The sequence below is a fragment of the Chaetodon trifascialis genome, chromosome 13 (genome assembly GCF_039877785.1).
Source record: "Chaetodon trifascialis isolate fChaTrf1 chromosome 13, fChaTrf1.hap1, whole genome shotgun sequence".
Taxonomy (NCBI): domain Eukaryota; kingdom Metazoa; phylum Chordata; class Actinopteri; order Chaetodontiformes; family Chaetodontidae; genus Chaetodon; species Chaetodon trifascialis.
The window spans coordinates 26,599,391-26,614,007 of record NC_092068.1 but is presented as its reverse complement, the minus strand read 5'-3'; the positions used below and the strand labels follow the sequence as shown (position 1 = coordinate 26,614,007).

Below are 14,617 nucleotides of genomic sequence, written 5' to 3'. Positions count from 1 at the left end.
TCACAGAGAAAGACGCTGACAGTGGCTGAATACTGTTGAAACAATGGTTATTTGTAACCTAAATGTCTCAAAAGCTCGACAAATCAGTAAATCAATGCTTACTGGGATCATCAGCGTTACACATGAAGTCATAAATGAAGAAGTTCAGATATCTCTTCCCATCCTGTCCACCAGCTCCTGGCTACAGAGCCACATCGTTCTGGCTGAACTCAATAACCCTCCTCGGCTCCTCCTGGTTTTAATTTCACAGGTAAAGTATTCTGCCCCCTGCCCTCTCACCTTGCCAGCTGTCGTTGCAGACGCACAGCTTCTCTCCGGTCAGGTCGCAGTAGCCGTGACCCGGGCTGCCACAGTTATCCCTGCAGTACGGGATGTCGCAGGCGTCTCCTTTCCAGTACTCCTCGCACTCACAGTACACTCGACCCGAGGCGGAGTTGGCCGTGCTGCATCTGCCGTGGCCCGAACAGTTGTTGGGACAGGAGTTAATCCTGAGGAAGACACAGTCAGAGAGGACGTCAAGGAGGTTCTTCAGGGTCATACGGTCCTGTCATGACTGTGACCGGCCAGATGTTACTTTAGATAAACTTTAGATAACGCCACAGCTCATGAAAGTAATACTAATTTCATGATTTCTTGCTGAAACCAAGCTCTAAGGAGCCTTTTAGCCTCTTTTAGCTGATGGTTTTGGTTTTAGAGCACGTTCACGATATGGTTCAGGCTCAGCCCTCTCTTCATCCTCTTCTCCAGGTGCAGCAGGTGGCTGCTTTCAACAGGCTGTGATGAAGTCACTGCACACGGCCTGACCAGCACCAAGCGGCGGGCAAACAGTGAAGAGGAGCTAATGAGGAAACGTCTAGAAGCCAAAGAGTTATTCTTCTCAGGAGCTAAAAGGACAGTGAAGGTTGGACTTTCATTCGGACACTGAATGAATACAGGATTGCTCCCTGTCTGCTGAAAGTGTCCAAACAGTCTTCACACACCAGAATACTTACCTCTGTGGAGGAGGACGTCTCACAGTGTGTCTCTGCTCTCACACTGTGGACACCTACAGTTCAACCATCTCTCAGGGTGTTTGGAGTCAGTTGAACCTGCAGTTATTTGGTTTGACCAGTGAGCTTCATGGTACTGAAATACTTTAACACTGACGGCGCATTGATTTAAAACTGGTTAAAATGAACTGAGACCTCCTTGTGTATGTTGTTCAAAACCCACCAAGGAAAAGACTTCCCATGGCCATGCTGTGAGAATTTATAAAATAAGTAAGATCATGCCAGTTATGAGACACAATGCTTTCTGTAAAAGCAAGTTAGACTTCACAATGCATCACTTTTAAATGACTGCAAAGCCCATTGTGGACCCGTCCTTATTCATTAATAACATGTTGTGAAGGACAGCTGAAACTACATGACATGAACAAACATGAACCTCAGAAACAGAAAAGAAGCAGTTTCACTGCAGCACTGAATGGATGAACTTCCAGCTTTTGAAGACGTCTACCTCTATATTTCCTGTTCCTGTTGAGCCTGAAGGGGAATTTATTGTAGGTGTCTTTGGACGACAGTCTCTGACAAGTGAGTGCAATATAACAATGAACCGAGAGACGTATGAGAGAGACAGAGTGAGACAGACACAGTTTAAAAGAGACAAATTAGAGATACGGCCAGGAGGACATTAAAAAAATGAGACACCATCAGTTATGAAGAAGCAGGAGCCTGGAGAGAGGATGAAACGAGTGAACTGACATTAAAAACCAAAGAGTGAGCAGAAAGCAGCGATAAGGTGAAGCTGCAAACACCACACGCTGCTCTGTCATACCACAGAAATACAGATGCTGAGAGATACTGTGGAAAAATCATCCTTTCACACCAAAAACTGGTGTGCTGCTGTTACAGGAGGGTCGCCATGGCAACCTTTATCTCCCTGTGTGTGTGTGTGTGCGTGTGTGTGTGTGTGTGTGTGTGTGTGTGTGTGTGTGTGTGTGTGTGTGTGCTCACTGAGAGCCTTGAGGCTGTGTGACTGTAAAGTAACTGTCCTCAGTCCTCCCATGTGTCCAACCTTTCACACATCATTCAATTTTCCATCATGGTGCTCACTACGGGTGTGTGTGTGTGTGTGTGTGTGTGTGTGTGTGTGTGTGTGTGTGTGTGTGTGTGTGTGAGTAAGAGGTGGTGCCATGGTGCAGACAGCATTATGATGTACAGTATGAATTCATCTGTGGTGGGACGGCAGCACGCAGACAGAGGTGACGCATTCATGGTGAAACAGGTCCAAACCTCAAAACCTGTACCAAATCTTCATCATGTGACTCAGATTTAAAGTGTAACCACTAACGAGCTGTAAGCCGCTCAAGCTGAAAAGTCACATGAAAGCTGAACTGTGAATGCAAACCATCAGATTTGTTATTTAGGTGTGACGCCTCCATCAGCTTTTTCCGAACAAGGAAGTTCATGAACTCACCAGTCTGACTGTCGCACAGCCTCAGACGGACTGACAGCTGGTACAAAAGGCTTTGTTTCAGGCAGACATTTTTTGATTTGTGAGGTGAAACCAATTCATTAATGATGGCCCACTTCCATTAAGTCTCAGTAAGTCATGCCGTTCAGAACGAGCTCACCTGAACACAGCGCAGTCGAAGAGGTTACTGTTAATAACCAGAGACGTGCTTTCCCCGCGACCACAGGCCACTTTCTGCTCTGACAGTAAGTAAACACACCACGTTAGCTAACGTTCAGCTGATGCTAATGTGATGTTTCAGAGGTCTACAGTAGAAAATTTGACCTGGTGAGGACACAGCATCGTTTCTGAGTCAGCCTCCTAAAACCTTTCCAGCCGCTCTGCTCAGGCTTCCCCACACCGGAAATTTCCAGAAAAACAAAAAACTATTTTTCAAGTTTCCAGGGACAAGAATCCAGAGAATCCAGGAATGTTATCACCAGCTAGCTGCTAACCTCGCGTGCTGATTGGTGCTGGACAGGTGGCGGACGGCGTGGGTTTGTTAGCTAAAAGAGGCCAAAAGGTGCAGAGCTGGAGGGAACTCCTTCAGTCTATGTTAGATTTAAAGGCGTTGTCTTAGTGGAAAACCGAACAAAATATGTGTATTTAGATTAGGGACTGAGACAGAAAGGCAGACAGAGACAGAGGGGTGGACGCGTGGACGTACGTGTAGGCGATGTTGAAGCCCGTCAGGTTGTACGCAGCATCGCTGAAGAAGTGAAGCAGAGCGTAGCCGGACGTCGTCACAACCTCTGGGACGGTCTCGTTCCCCCTGGTCTCTGGAACTACCAGCCCACTGAGAAAGACACACAAAGACAACGAGACCTTTAAAATGTACTAATAATAAAAAGCATTTTGAAATGCTGCGATATTTTCTGGACTCTGGTCTGAAAGCATCACTGGAGCTGCAGACCCGCTGAGAGGAGCTTTAAAGTTAAACAACATCGCGGCGCAGAGTCAGACCGCATTTTGTTTGTATTTGTTTGATGAGGTTTTCAGTGTGTGTGTGTGTGTGTGTGTGTGTGTGTGGAGGGGGGGGGCTGGTGGTTTCTCATTCAGTCGGCCTGTCTCTTTTAATAAATGCAATGCGCTGCAAATGTACCCTCGTCCATAATGAACCAGAGTCAAAGCCTCCTCCCTGCTGCTGCAACTGCAGCCTTTTTTCAACAAGTATTTTTAATGAACAGTGCAAGCTTATTTATTGTAGGTAATAACCCCACACAAGTCTGCGCTTTGTATTTTCAAAATGCCAGATAATTTGTCCTCGGCTGGAACAGGCTGAATTAGCTCCTTCATATCCTGGGAGCAACTGAACTCTCAACAGGAGATAAGCCTCAATGGAGCAGCGTAGGAAGCAAGAGGTTGCTAAATTGTTGTGGTATTACTGTTTTTTTAATGAATTTCTGTCAAACAACAGTCACACCCACATGCTTGTAAATTGTGATTTTGAAAAAAAGGAAAATATGCAACAAAGCTCCAGAAAAAGAAGTGGCATTCAGGGCTAATGGGGGTAATTGTGATATTTTGCGTCTGTTATCTCTGCATTGTGGTAAATGTGTAATTATGAGGCCCATTGTTTGCCTTCATGGACTCATTTGACTGCGTAAGTACAAATTCGCTGGAGCTTTTGAAGCTGTGCTGAGGGCTACCTGAGTCATTTCCATACCCCTCCCCCTCCCCCTCCCCCCTTCACGGCTCTCCTGCTCAGAACAGCGGGCGCTCACCTGAAGACGGCAATCAAAGGGGCGTAAATGGAGTCTCCATCATAGACGTACATGTGGTCCCAGCTGCACTCTGTGGCGAAGTGATTGAAGCGCAGCCTGAGGACTGCATTAGGACTGGAGACGGGGAGAGGAGACAGAATATACAGGTGTGACAAAAATACATCTGATGACTGTGAATGTGTATTACCCACACGCTTCATACCATCTCCACTATTCATGAAGTGCGGCTACGATCACACTTCAGGGATCTGCAGAGCCTCAGAAAACCTTTTTGCTAAACTGAAGTGATTGCTAAAGAGAAACTGATTTTCAACCAGCTTTGCATCATAATGATGAAACTGAACGTACGAAAGCGCCGACAGGAAAGTGAATAACTGGGTTAATCTGTGTCATATCCCAAATATGATAAAGACCAAAATCAGAATCCAGACCAGGATATTAGCATGCATCTATTTTAGATCCTTATTAGCATTGAGGCTAACAGCAGAGGAAACGCTCCAAGGATTTATGCCCCTGAACACATCAATGTGCTCAGTGAATTTCATGGTAATCAGCCCATTTGGTTTTGATAAAAAGAAAATATTGACGTGATAATGGTGCTGGAGAAAAGCTCCGTGGATCCCCACAGATTGATTGATTCTTCCACCAGGGACCATGAATGTTCACAACAGGTTTCATGGAAAAAAGTTTCAGTCAATCAGTTGGTTTTGGCCTTAACTTTGAAAGCCAAAGCATCAACCTTGAAGCCGTTCTAACCAGCTGTAAACATTAATTTATATACATCTTAACTGTGTTTGGGTGAAACCAGACCAGCCTCTCTTCATAAAGAGCATCTGATCGGATTTTAAAGCAGAAATCAATCAGAAGCAGCTCTCAGGGCAAACTGAAGAGTCAGACGAAGAACTCAGGCTGACACATTAGTGCAAGTGGATCTAGTTGCAGAAGAATAAAGACACAGCTGCTCTATCGGACGCTGGGTAACCTCAGATTTACTATCAGTGCAGCACAGCAGATTAAAAGGAATCAATCTTTCAGGCAGCAGCATGAGAGAACATGGAGAACAATGCATGTGGAAAGGTGGTGGGTGTGTCTATTGTGCACCACAAGTGGAGATTTTGACTGCTGGTAGTGCAAAAAGTCAGAGAATCACCAGCCATTCATCTTCAGGGGGCCATGGAGGCTTGAGTCAAATTTATTGGCAATCCATGCAAAGTTAAAGGCCTTTGAGGCAAATTTGGGGTTTAGGATTTGGGGATTTTTAAATAAAATGGATTTAGCTGAAAATATTCAGAATGGTCTTTTCAAACATTTCACTGAGGCCAAACTTTCCTTCAACATCTTCAGCCTTCACCCAAAGCCAGCGTCCCAGAGGATACAGATTATCAGAGAGGTGAGCCTAAACAGGCAACGTTTTATCTGCTCACAGCCGCCATTATGTTAGCGGCTTTAAATACAATTACATAGCTATTACAGTGTGCATTCAGCTGGTGCAGCGTGCATCTCTGAGCAGTGAGGCAACTGTGGTGCACAATGACTGCATTCACAAACAAACTCCTTCTATTTACACAGTAATAAGGCTCTCTTTGTGTGGAGCCCTTAAGCCAGATATAAAAAAAGATACAGCAACACAGTTTTTAACCAAGTGGAACTAAGTAAGATGAATAATAGCAGCAGGAGATGAAAACACTGATACTTACTATCCCTCTATTAGCCAAGTGCACTTGGTCTTGTACTTATAGTTGACTGGTCCATCTGTGAGGGCGCCGGACAGGTCTGTCAACCTGGAGGAAGACATGCAGAGGGGAGAGGACACAGCTTCAGTCTCACATTCAGAGACAAAACCTCAAATCAAATGCATTTCTCAGACTTGGGTCTTGTGACCAGGGCCGGGTCGCCCTACATCCTGAACACACAACTGAGCAGCTGCCTGCGAATTCTGGGAGGCGTGAAGACTACAGTCTGACCCAGAACAGGAGGACCCTCCACCTGGACAGATCATATCAAACCAGTGAACCGGTGTCTCTGTGACTCAGGGGTCCGTGTCAATGGCTAATTCATGTCAGCGGATGGATTTGATTAGCACAGGTGCTGCAGCAACTGTCCAATCAGCATTATGGTGGTGAAGCACGACGAAGCAGGAAATGAGGAGAGAGAAGAAGTCTGGATTCAGGTTTGTGCCTAATTTACAAGAGGAGACAAATAATTATCAAATAATTATCTGCAGTTTTTTAAGGACGTCTGGCGTCTTCATCCCCAGGCAACAGAAGGTGAAAATGAATGTGATGCTTTTGTAAATAAAAGTCACTGAACACATCAGTTCTTTCAGGGAAAATGGTGAAATCAGTCCAAACATGTTTCACAAATATCAGCAGCTGATCAGGCCAGGCAACATTAAAACATACTTCAGAAGCGGTGGATCTGACGGGCCGTGAAAGCAACACGCCGAGAGAATCTGAAACTGTATTTCACACAAAGACAAAACTTAGTGCACGACTTGGCTGAACTCACAAGGTGAGACGCAGCTTGTCAGACAGCGTTTCACAAAGTTTAGAAAGTTTCCTCTAATTCACAAAAACTCACTAAACAGTGATTTTTAAATGGAGTCTGGTACTGACACTGCGCGTGATAAAGGACTGTACTGTCCTCTTTTTCATGTGCAGCATACAGCATACAGTGTGTCTGCCTGTCTGTCTCTCCTCTGTCAACAGTGTCCTCACACAGGGCGGGAAATTAAAAGGCTGCACTGTCAAAGGGTCTCATGTTGTCCTCACAAATCAAATAACAGTATAAGCACAAATAAAGCTTTTAGTACTCCTTATGGCCACATTTAATAGTTCTTGGCTCCTGACAAAGTAAAGAGGGTCCCCAAACATCTTGCCTCCGGCCCCCTGTAGTTGGGCCTGGCTGTGACCCCCTTAAACAAAGAGATCCATTCTTGCATCATCTCCATCATTCAGATCATGAGATGTGCAGTAGCTGAGATTGGTTTGACACTGTGAACGGATCGAGCGAGAGGCTTTCAGGTGCAGGGAGTCAGTGTGGGAGGCTGAGAGAGCAGCCAGCATGAAGCAGAGGTTTGTCCCAAAAACAGACATCCACACCACTAATGTCATCTAAATCACTTCTGTTTTTAATCAATATGGGACATTTTCAAATGATTTTCTCTTTGAAAGCTCAAACACCGTATCAAACAGCAGATTACCTTTAATGATGACGGATGATGCTAATTGGACCTCTAACATCTACATAGAGGGTCTGACCCAGCTACATTATTTAAGTCTGGTTACTTTCTCTCTGAAACCAAAGCACAATCTGCATAATCAGGAGCTAATGCACGTGTGAAAGGTAAAGACGGAGCGTGGAAGATGGCGGTGTGGTTAACGGTGGAGACCTGAACATCATTTACATGGTTAAGAATAGTTTGACATTTAGGGAAATGTGCTTATTCACAAGATCAACAGGACTCTCATTTGGCTCATTTGGTTTGTTCAGACTGAGCTACGACTGGGGGCAATTAGCGTAGCTTAGCATAAAGGCTGCAAGCAAAAATCCACTTAACAGAAACTCTAAAGCACATTAATTAAACATTATATCCTGTATGTTTAATTCATAAACAATGAGACATTTAAAAAGACACATTTGTGGTTTTAGGGCGAGTTCAATGCTACGAGCTAAGCTAACTGTTTCCCCCAGCTTCCAGTGCTTATGTTAAGCTAGGCTAACTGCATATAACTCATTACTTAATTTTGGGTTAATGTGGGTTATTTTCTCTTTCGGTTTGATAAAAATAAATCTTTTCTCCACTGCTGTCGTGCTGGGATGCAGCATTTCTGAAACCATCTCTGTGCTGGAGGATCAGAAGGAGAAATAACCAAAAAATCAGAAAAATGGAAATATGTTTGATAACCAGATGGAGCCTTGAATGAAGGAGACACTGGCGGTGGCAGAATAACAATATTCCTGAGAGCAGATAAAACATGACAACCCACTCAAGTCCGGGTACAACAGTGCATGTTACGGTTGCCATAGCGATCCTTACATGACGTATTCATGTGTAATAACCACAATGCTGGTGTGAGTGTGTGCGTGATATCCGCTGGTCACACCTGTCAATCAAAGTAATCCCATTCCACTGCTGCAGGGAGGGAGAAGGTGAAGATGGAGACACGCACACACACAAGTGAACACACGCACGATGGCGTCACGCTGAAGATGTCGCAGCCTGCCTCGGGGTGGACAGTGTGTTACTGTGTGTGTGTGTGTGTGTGTGTGTGTGTGTGTGTGTGTGTGTGTTCATTATCTCAGCCTGCAGTGTCACTGTAGGCTCTGTGGTCGCGGCGGTGCGATGCCAGACCAGACGGAGCCAGAAAAACAGTGAAAGTGAAACTTAGTTTTTATTGGGTTCTGGGTCAGAAACTGAACAAATTATGATCTATTTTTAGCAGCTTTCAAGGCTTTTAAATGATGTTCTTTGCAGGGTTGAAGCAAGACGAGACCAGATATAATACAACACAACGTACAATAAAATGCGACATTAATAAATGAAATGTGATCATAAATATGGGGTGATAAAATGAAGGCTGTGAGCTAAACCATCGAGTTTGAGTTCACGAAACATACATTAAGCCGTGTCATGTCAAAGCATGTAATAGACCCATCGATCCACTAGAGGACAGCGTGTCAGTGTCATGTTTTGCATTGCCTCGGTGTACACATGCATTAAGGTGCTATACCAGCAGGGGACGATAACGACAGGATCAGTCCACCTGGGGGTGTCGGGCAGGGGTCATATGTTGGTGGTCTGTACTGTATACTGAATGTGCAGCACAACTGAGTGCAGCTATTGGCTAAATCTGATCCAAACAACCTGTTCAATACACCACAGGCCGATGCCACCCAGCGACTCTAATCCGGGGAATGCCTGCCTCTGTGCTTACATTGGAAATAATGGAGGTGGAGGCGACACAGCAACAGCACAGCTGAGGATGCACTCAGTCAGTGTGAGTGAGGCTCACGACATTTGACCGCCCGGGCCGACTCTGCTCTGATAGGAAAATAATGGGATCATTCTTTAAGAATTTGCCGAAGGACCTAAAAGGGGGCAAAGCAGCCGTGAGTTGGGAGGCAGAAACACACCATTATCATCAGCATCAGTCAGTGCATGAGATTAAGAGTGTGTCAGGCCAAATGTGCTGCCTCCCTGTAATGAGAGAGGAAGAGGGAGGGCGAACAGATTGCAGCACAGCCGGACACAGGCCGCAGAAACGGGCTGAAATCCTGCCAATAAACAGCACGGACCACATAAATGCATACACTCACAGACACACGAGGTGGAAAGGAGGCGAAAAAAAGCGATGAAGAAGACAACCCTGCCCTTCACCCTTTTGTTCTGAGCCACCTCTCATCCCTTCACTGCCTGTTTCTATCCATCCTCGTAGCAGTCCCTGATGATCACAGTTTGATCCTCTGCCTTTAATCCCAGATTAGAAGGCAAACATTCATGTCATGATGCTGTAATGCCTGACTCAAATTATGATGATATTGACGACAATGATCAAGAGTCTCTGTTATGGATTGTTGCTGCTGATGATGCACGAACTCTGGATCTCGAACGATATTCACGAGATCTATTGTCTGTGCTGTCTTATTACTGCCGTTGTGTTATTAATGCCTACATTTCTCAAAATTGAAAGCATGTTTCACATCCCACAAGCTCTCTGTGGAAGCAGAATTTTCACATTTCATGAAGAGCATTAAGAGGTGAGGAAGAGGAGGCAGCAGGGAAGATTAATGCAGTATTCTTATCTAAAAAAGAGTTGCACACATTCACTTCCCTTAAAATCAAATAGCACACAGCGCACTGGACCACACACTGCACAGAGTGTCTGAAATGATCCTGAACTGGTTTGTCTCTGCTGAAGGGCTTCCTCTGTGCCGTATAACTGGGAAACTCCTCTGGGTCCATTCAGGTAGAAACTTACAGTCGAATGCTACATCCCATCAATAAAGGGCTGCAGCACTTCATACATTTCCCACAGCTCCAGTCTGCCAAAGTGTGGATGCTGTGTCTGACAGCTGAAAATGGAGAAATCAGAAGAGGGTCAAATCCCTCCAAGGAAGCAAACTTAAGAGGGCAGCAATTTTAAGTTGTGTACTATTGCAATAGCTAAGCTAACAGGTGATGCTCCTACCAAGAAGGTATGCCTATATGACAGCTAGCTAGCTGCTAACGCACATCATGCATGGATGTATGCTTGTGCTTGATTGTCAGCCTTCCTGCCAAGTTGCACCAGTGGCCGCACAGCACTGCAGCATCCCCTGCAGCCTCGAACACATTTTCCCCAAACAGAGTAACACCATTATGACAGGACACTGCAAAGGTCAATTATCCCTCTTCCATTTTTATACTATTTACTGTACATTCAATAGTTTAGAATTAAAATATAACACTTAATTTTTTTTCTGTAATTCATAGGCTTGAACCAAGATACTGCAGGTTAGATCCATTCATCCATTTTCTATCCCAGCCATCCTCTGCAGGGGGATGCAGCCTGTCACATAGAGATAGGGTACATCCTGTATAGGCTGCCGGTCTATTACAGAGCAGACAGATATGGACAGATAACTGTTCACACTCAGCTTCATTCCTATGGACTGCGGGAGGAAACTGGAAACCCACACATGCATGGGGAGGACATGCAGAGAGGCCCCAGCCTGCCAGACACCTCGAACCCAAAACCTTTGTTGAGTGAGCCAACAGTGCAAACCACTGAGTGTGTGTAGCACGATGCTTTGAATGCTTTCACCACTCTTTATTCCAAATGTATACCTATATCTAGATATGTATATAAAGACAGAATGGACATAAAAACAGATAAAGATGAATGTAAAATAAGACTGAAATAAGGATGAAATAAAAATAATCTCAAAGCATAAAAGCAAACAACGGTAAAAATAGAGTGGAATAAGGCAAAATGTTGGTAAAGGTAGGTTAAAATAGATTACATAGAAAGCATAACATCAAGTAAAATACAACATTTAAAGAAGTGCAGCAGTGTATAAAAGTTTCAGACGTGTATCAGGAAATCAGAGCTGCTGAGCGGCTGAAGTGAAGAGACCAGTTTTTAACTTTCCTTTGAAAACACTCGGCGAGCTGCCTCTCTGATATCTGCATGCAGTGTGTTCCACAGCTTTGGGGCGTAATGGACAAAGGCTGCGTCCTCAACTGTTGCTGCAAACCTCCAATAAATTAGCAGCAGATGACGGAAGTGTTCGCAACTGAAGAAGGAAAACATCAAAAAACGCTTAAGAAGAGTACGGTTAGTTTAAAGAAACTCTATTATTGTCATTTATTCTCTCACACCAGACACTTTGCTGCCTAACTGAGGTGAATCGGGGTAAAGCCTCGGTGTGGCTCTCCTCCTCCTCCCCAGTGAACCACTCAGAGCACACTGACTGTGCGTCAGTGCATAGAGGCTCAGCCCGTCTGTGAAAACATGCCAAAGGTAGATCCCATTCATAGTTAATGAGCAGCTGACTGGAGTGGCGTCCTACAGCCCCAACAAACCATCACTCCAAAGGCCGGCCCCATTAATCCTCCCAAAAAAGCCTGACGTAGAGGAGGACACACACACACACACACACACACACACACACACACACACACACACACACACACACACACACACTTTCTGCCAGCTGAGTTATAAATGGTGACCAGAGACAGTCCAGGGGTTCACAGCATGAAGCCAAAGTCCATCTTCTCCAGATTCCACAGGACTAGAATCAGGGTTCACACACACACACACACACACACACACACACACACACACACACACACACACACACACACACACAGAGTAAGAGGGTGATGGTGGCAGAGAAAGATGAGAGAGGAGAAGAAGAAGAGACAGAGAGCAGAGAGATAAAGCAGAGACAGGGACGAGGGGATGAGGTGTAGAGGAAGAGAGTCCGGCACCCTTTGAAATATTCATCTGCTCTGGGTGAATAATTGATGGCGTACAGAAGACAGATGCATGAAGGACAGACAGACAAATGGATGGAAAGAGAGCGTGAGGGATGGAGGGGGGCAGAGCTCATGTCTCAGGTAGACGAGGTACAAATCTCCTCATTTTCTCTGTCGCCGCCTTCAAACGCTGACCGCGACTGCTCACGCCATCATCACGCAGCAGCCTTTCTTACAAACCTCTTCTTTATGATGAAAGGCAGTAAAAGAATGCTATTTTCAAAATAAAGTTTTACCATTAACAGACTAGAACAGCAGACAGTATCTGACATACAGGAACAGATGTCCTCTCATCATCGGGCTCACTGCGCCCTGCGAGGACTCATGGGCGAATTCATGGACACTCCGCAGAGCGAGCTGCTGAAGCACAACATCACAGCTGGATCACTGAAGCTGCCCTGTGGAGGTGCAGAGGTTTCACGACAACACCCACCACCAGACCGCTCAGAGACCCGAACGAGAGGCCAGAGCGCAGCCATCAAAGCGGCGTCGGGGGCGGCAGAGAGAAGCAGCCGGCGCCTCGGGATGAACAGGCAAGACCCCCGCTGGGCCCACAAATACAAGGTCATGATGAGACAGAGAGGGGTCTTTCTGGGAAAGCAGAATTCACTGTTGAGCCCTCCAGAGGTGCCGTGGACTCAGTAATGAACCGCCAAAGGAGCGAGGATTAAACCTTCCATCGTTACTTCATTGATGTGTTCATCAGCAGGAGGATTCTTTTCTGAGCGTTCACACGAAAGACATGTCTGAAGTCTGATCCTGAGTTTCTGAAATCTGCACTCTCTAAAATAAATGAATTATCTTCAATTCACTGAGCTGCAGGACAAATTCTTTATCAGTGTGAGCCGCACTGATCTGCTGTCTTTCCAGCTATGATGCATCTTTGTTATTAGCTTTGTAGTCTAAAAATTGCTTTAACCACATCAACAATCTTTGTCTTCAAGCAATATGCACAGAGCAGAAAACAGGAATGAAACATAGAGAAAAAAGAATGAAACATATAGTTCATATTACAGGATCTGAACAGCTGCTAGTGGATTTTTCCTAAGATAATATAACAAGATGAACTCTCAGCCATTAGTCTGAGCTGCCAGCAGACATCGACACTTGTCGCTGTGACCAAGAAAAGAGACACAGAAGAAGATGTCCAGCTCAAGTAAACTAAGAAGTAAAGAGTGAAAGTTTTAAAATGTGCAAAAATCAATCAATTTTCCCTCTTTTCATTCTATTTTCTTTCATTTATTTTCTGCTGGGCCTCTTACTCATGTTTTAGATTACAGGCATGCTCATGGAGGGCATGAAGGGCATTCCTTGGCAAGCTTAGACAACTACAGCTCCCAGAAGCCTTTGCCAGAGGCCAGAAATCAGCTCAGGCAGGCGTATGGACTTCTGCTCTCTGCTGTCACGCTGTACAGCCTTGGGACAGCTAATGCATCAGCAGATTTAAGATCGGATGGGTTCTAATGGCAGCTGTAAGAAAATCAAGTTACACCGGTGTCAGCTGACCAGTCGGTGTGCAGTGACGCCCTGAGTGTCTCCATCCATGAGTCCATTACACAGCCAAAGTTAAGCAGACCGTCTAGTCCCCTACAAGGACAGAGGAGAATGAAGTCAGGAGGCGAGCTGACGGCTCAGTGTCGTCCAGGATGCATGAAAAAAGCCTTGTGGTATTGATTTTCTCCTCCTGCTCCTCCACTACAACAAGACCAACATTCACTACCCGCCGGACTGTGCAACAGCGTGGTGACACATAATCAAAACAACCACAGCCACACACGCGACGACACACGCAGACTCTGAGTAACAGCGTCCAGTCAGCTGAGAGTGACATCACGGCCAGGAACAGAAAGACGCACACATGTTTGCGTTGAACCGTCCGACCGTGTCTTCATTCCCCGAGCCTTTAATCACGACCCGAAGCCTCCACGCTGCACGCCTGTTCCTAAACATCAACACAAACGAGCCTGGGAAAGAGGCCGGAGCTGCGCAGGGCTGAGCTCACCTCACAGAAATGTCCTCCCTCGTGTGAGAAGAAAAAATCATAAAAACTCACACGCTTGAAAATCCTCCAAGAGCAACAGACCTCCTCGACTATATAGTCTTATATGACCATATTTAGAAAACACAGCTCATGGCCATGACTCATTCCAATGAACCGTATAATTCCCAACAATGCACAACACCCTGGAATTCCTTCGCAGGCCGCTCGAAACCCTCCCAAAATCTAAATCTAGACGGCGAACTCACCGTCTGCCGCTGCAGCCCCACCACGCTCACCATCGTCCCATCCTCTCTCTGCTCGGCACTTTCTTTGTTCCTTTGGCTTCTCGTCCGAATCGTCCTCTGAACAACTTTAATGTGGCCTATTAAAGGT

At 45.5% G+C, this 14,617-nt stretch overlaps 1 protein-coding gene across 3 annotated transcripts in view; it reads right to left on the bottom strand.

Moving 5' to 3' along the window:
- The window catches only part of atrnl1a (attractin-like 1a), a 206,239-nt gene that overhangs the window by 174,503 nt on the left and 17,119 nt on the right, over positions 1-14,617 (bottom strand). For all 3 annotated transcript variants that reach the window (XM_070977907.1, XM_070977908.1, XM_070977909.1), the window contains exons 2-5: positions 5,915-5,998; positions 4,218-4,331; positions 3,161-3,289; positions 280-488 (exon numbers count right to left, since the gene is read on the bottom strand). In XM_070977907.1, the coding sequence (XP_070834008.1) occupies positions 280-488; positions 3,161-3,289; positions 4,218-4,331; positions 5,915-5,998 (536 nt within the window). The remainder of the gene's footprint in view (positions 1-279; positions 489-3,160; positions 3,290-4,217; positions 4,332-5,914; positions 5,999-14,617) is intronic.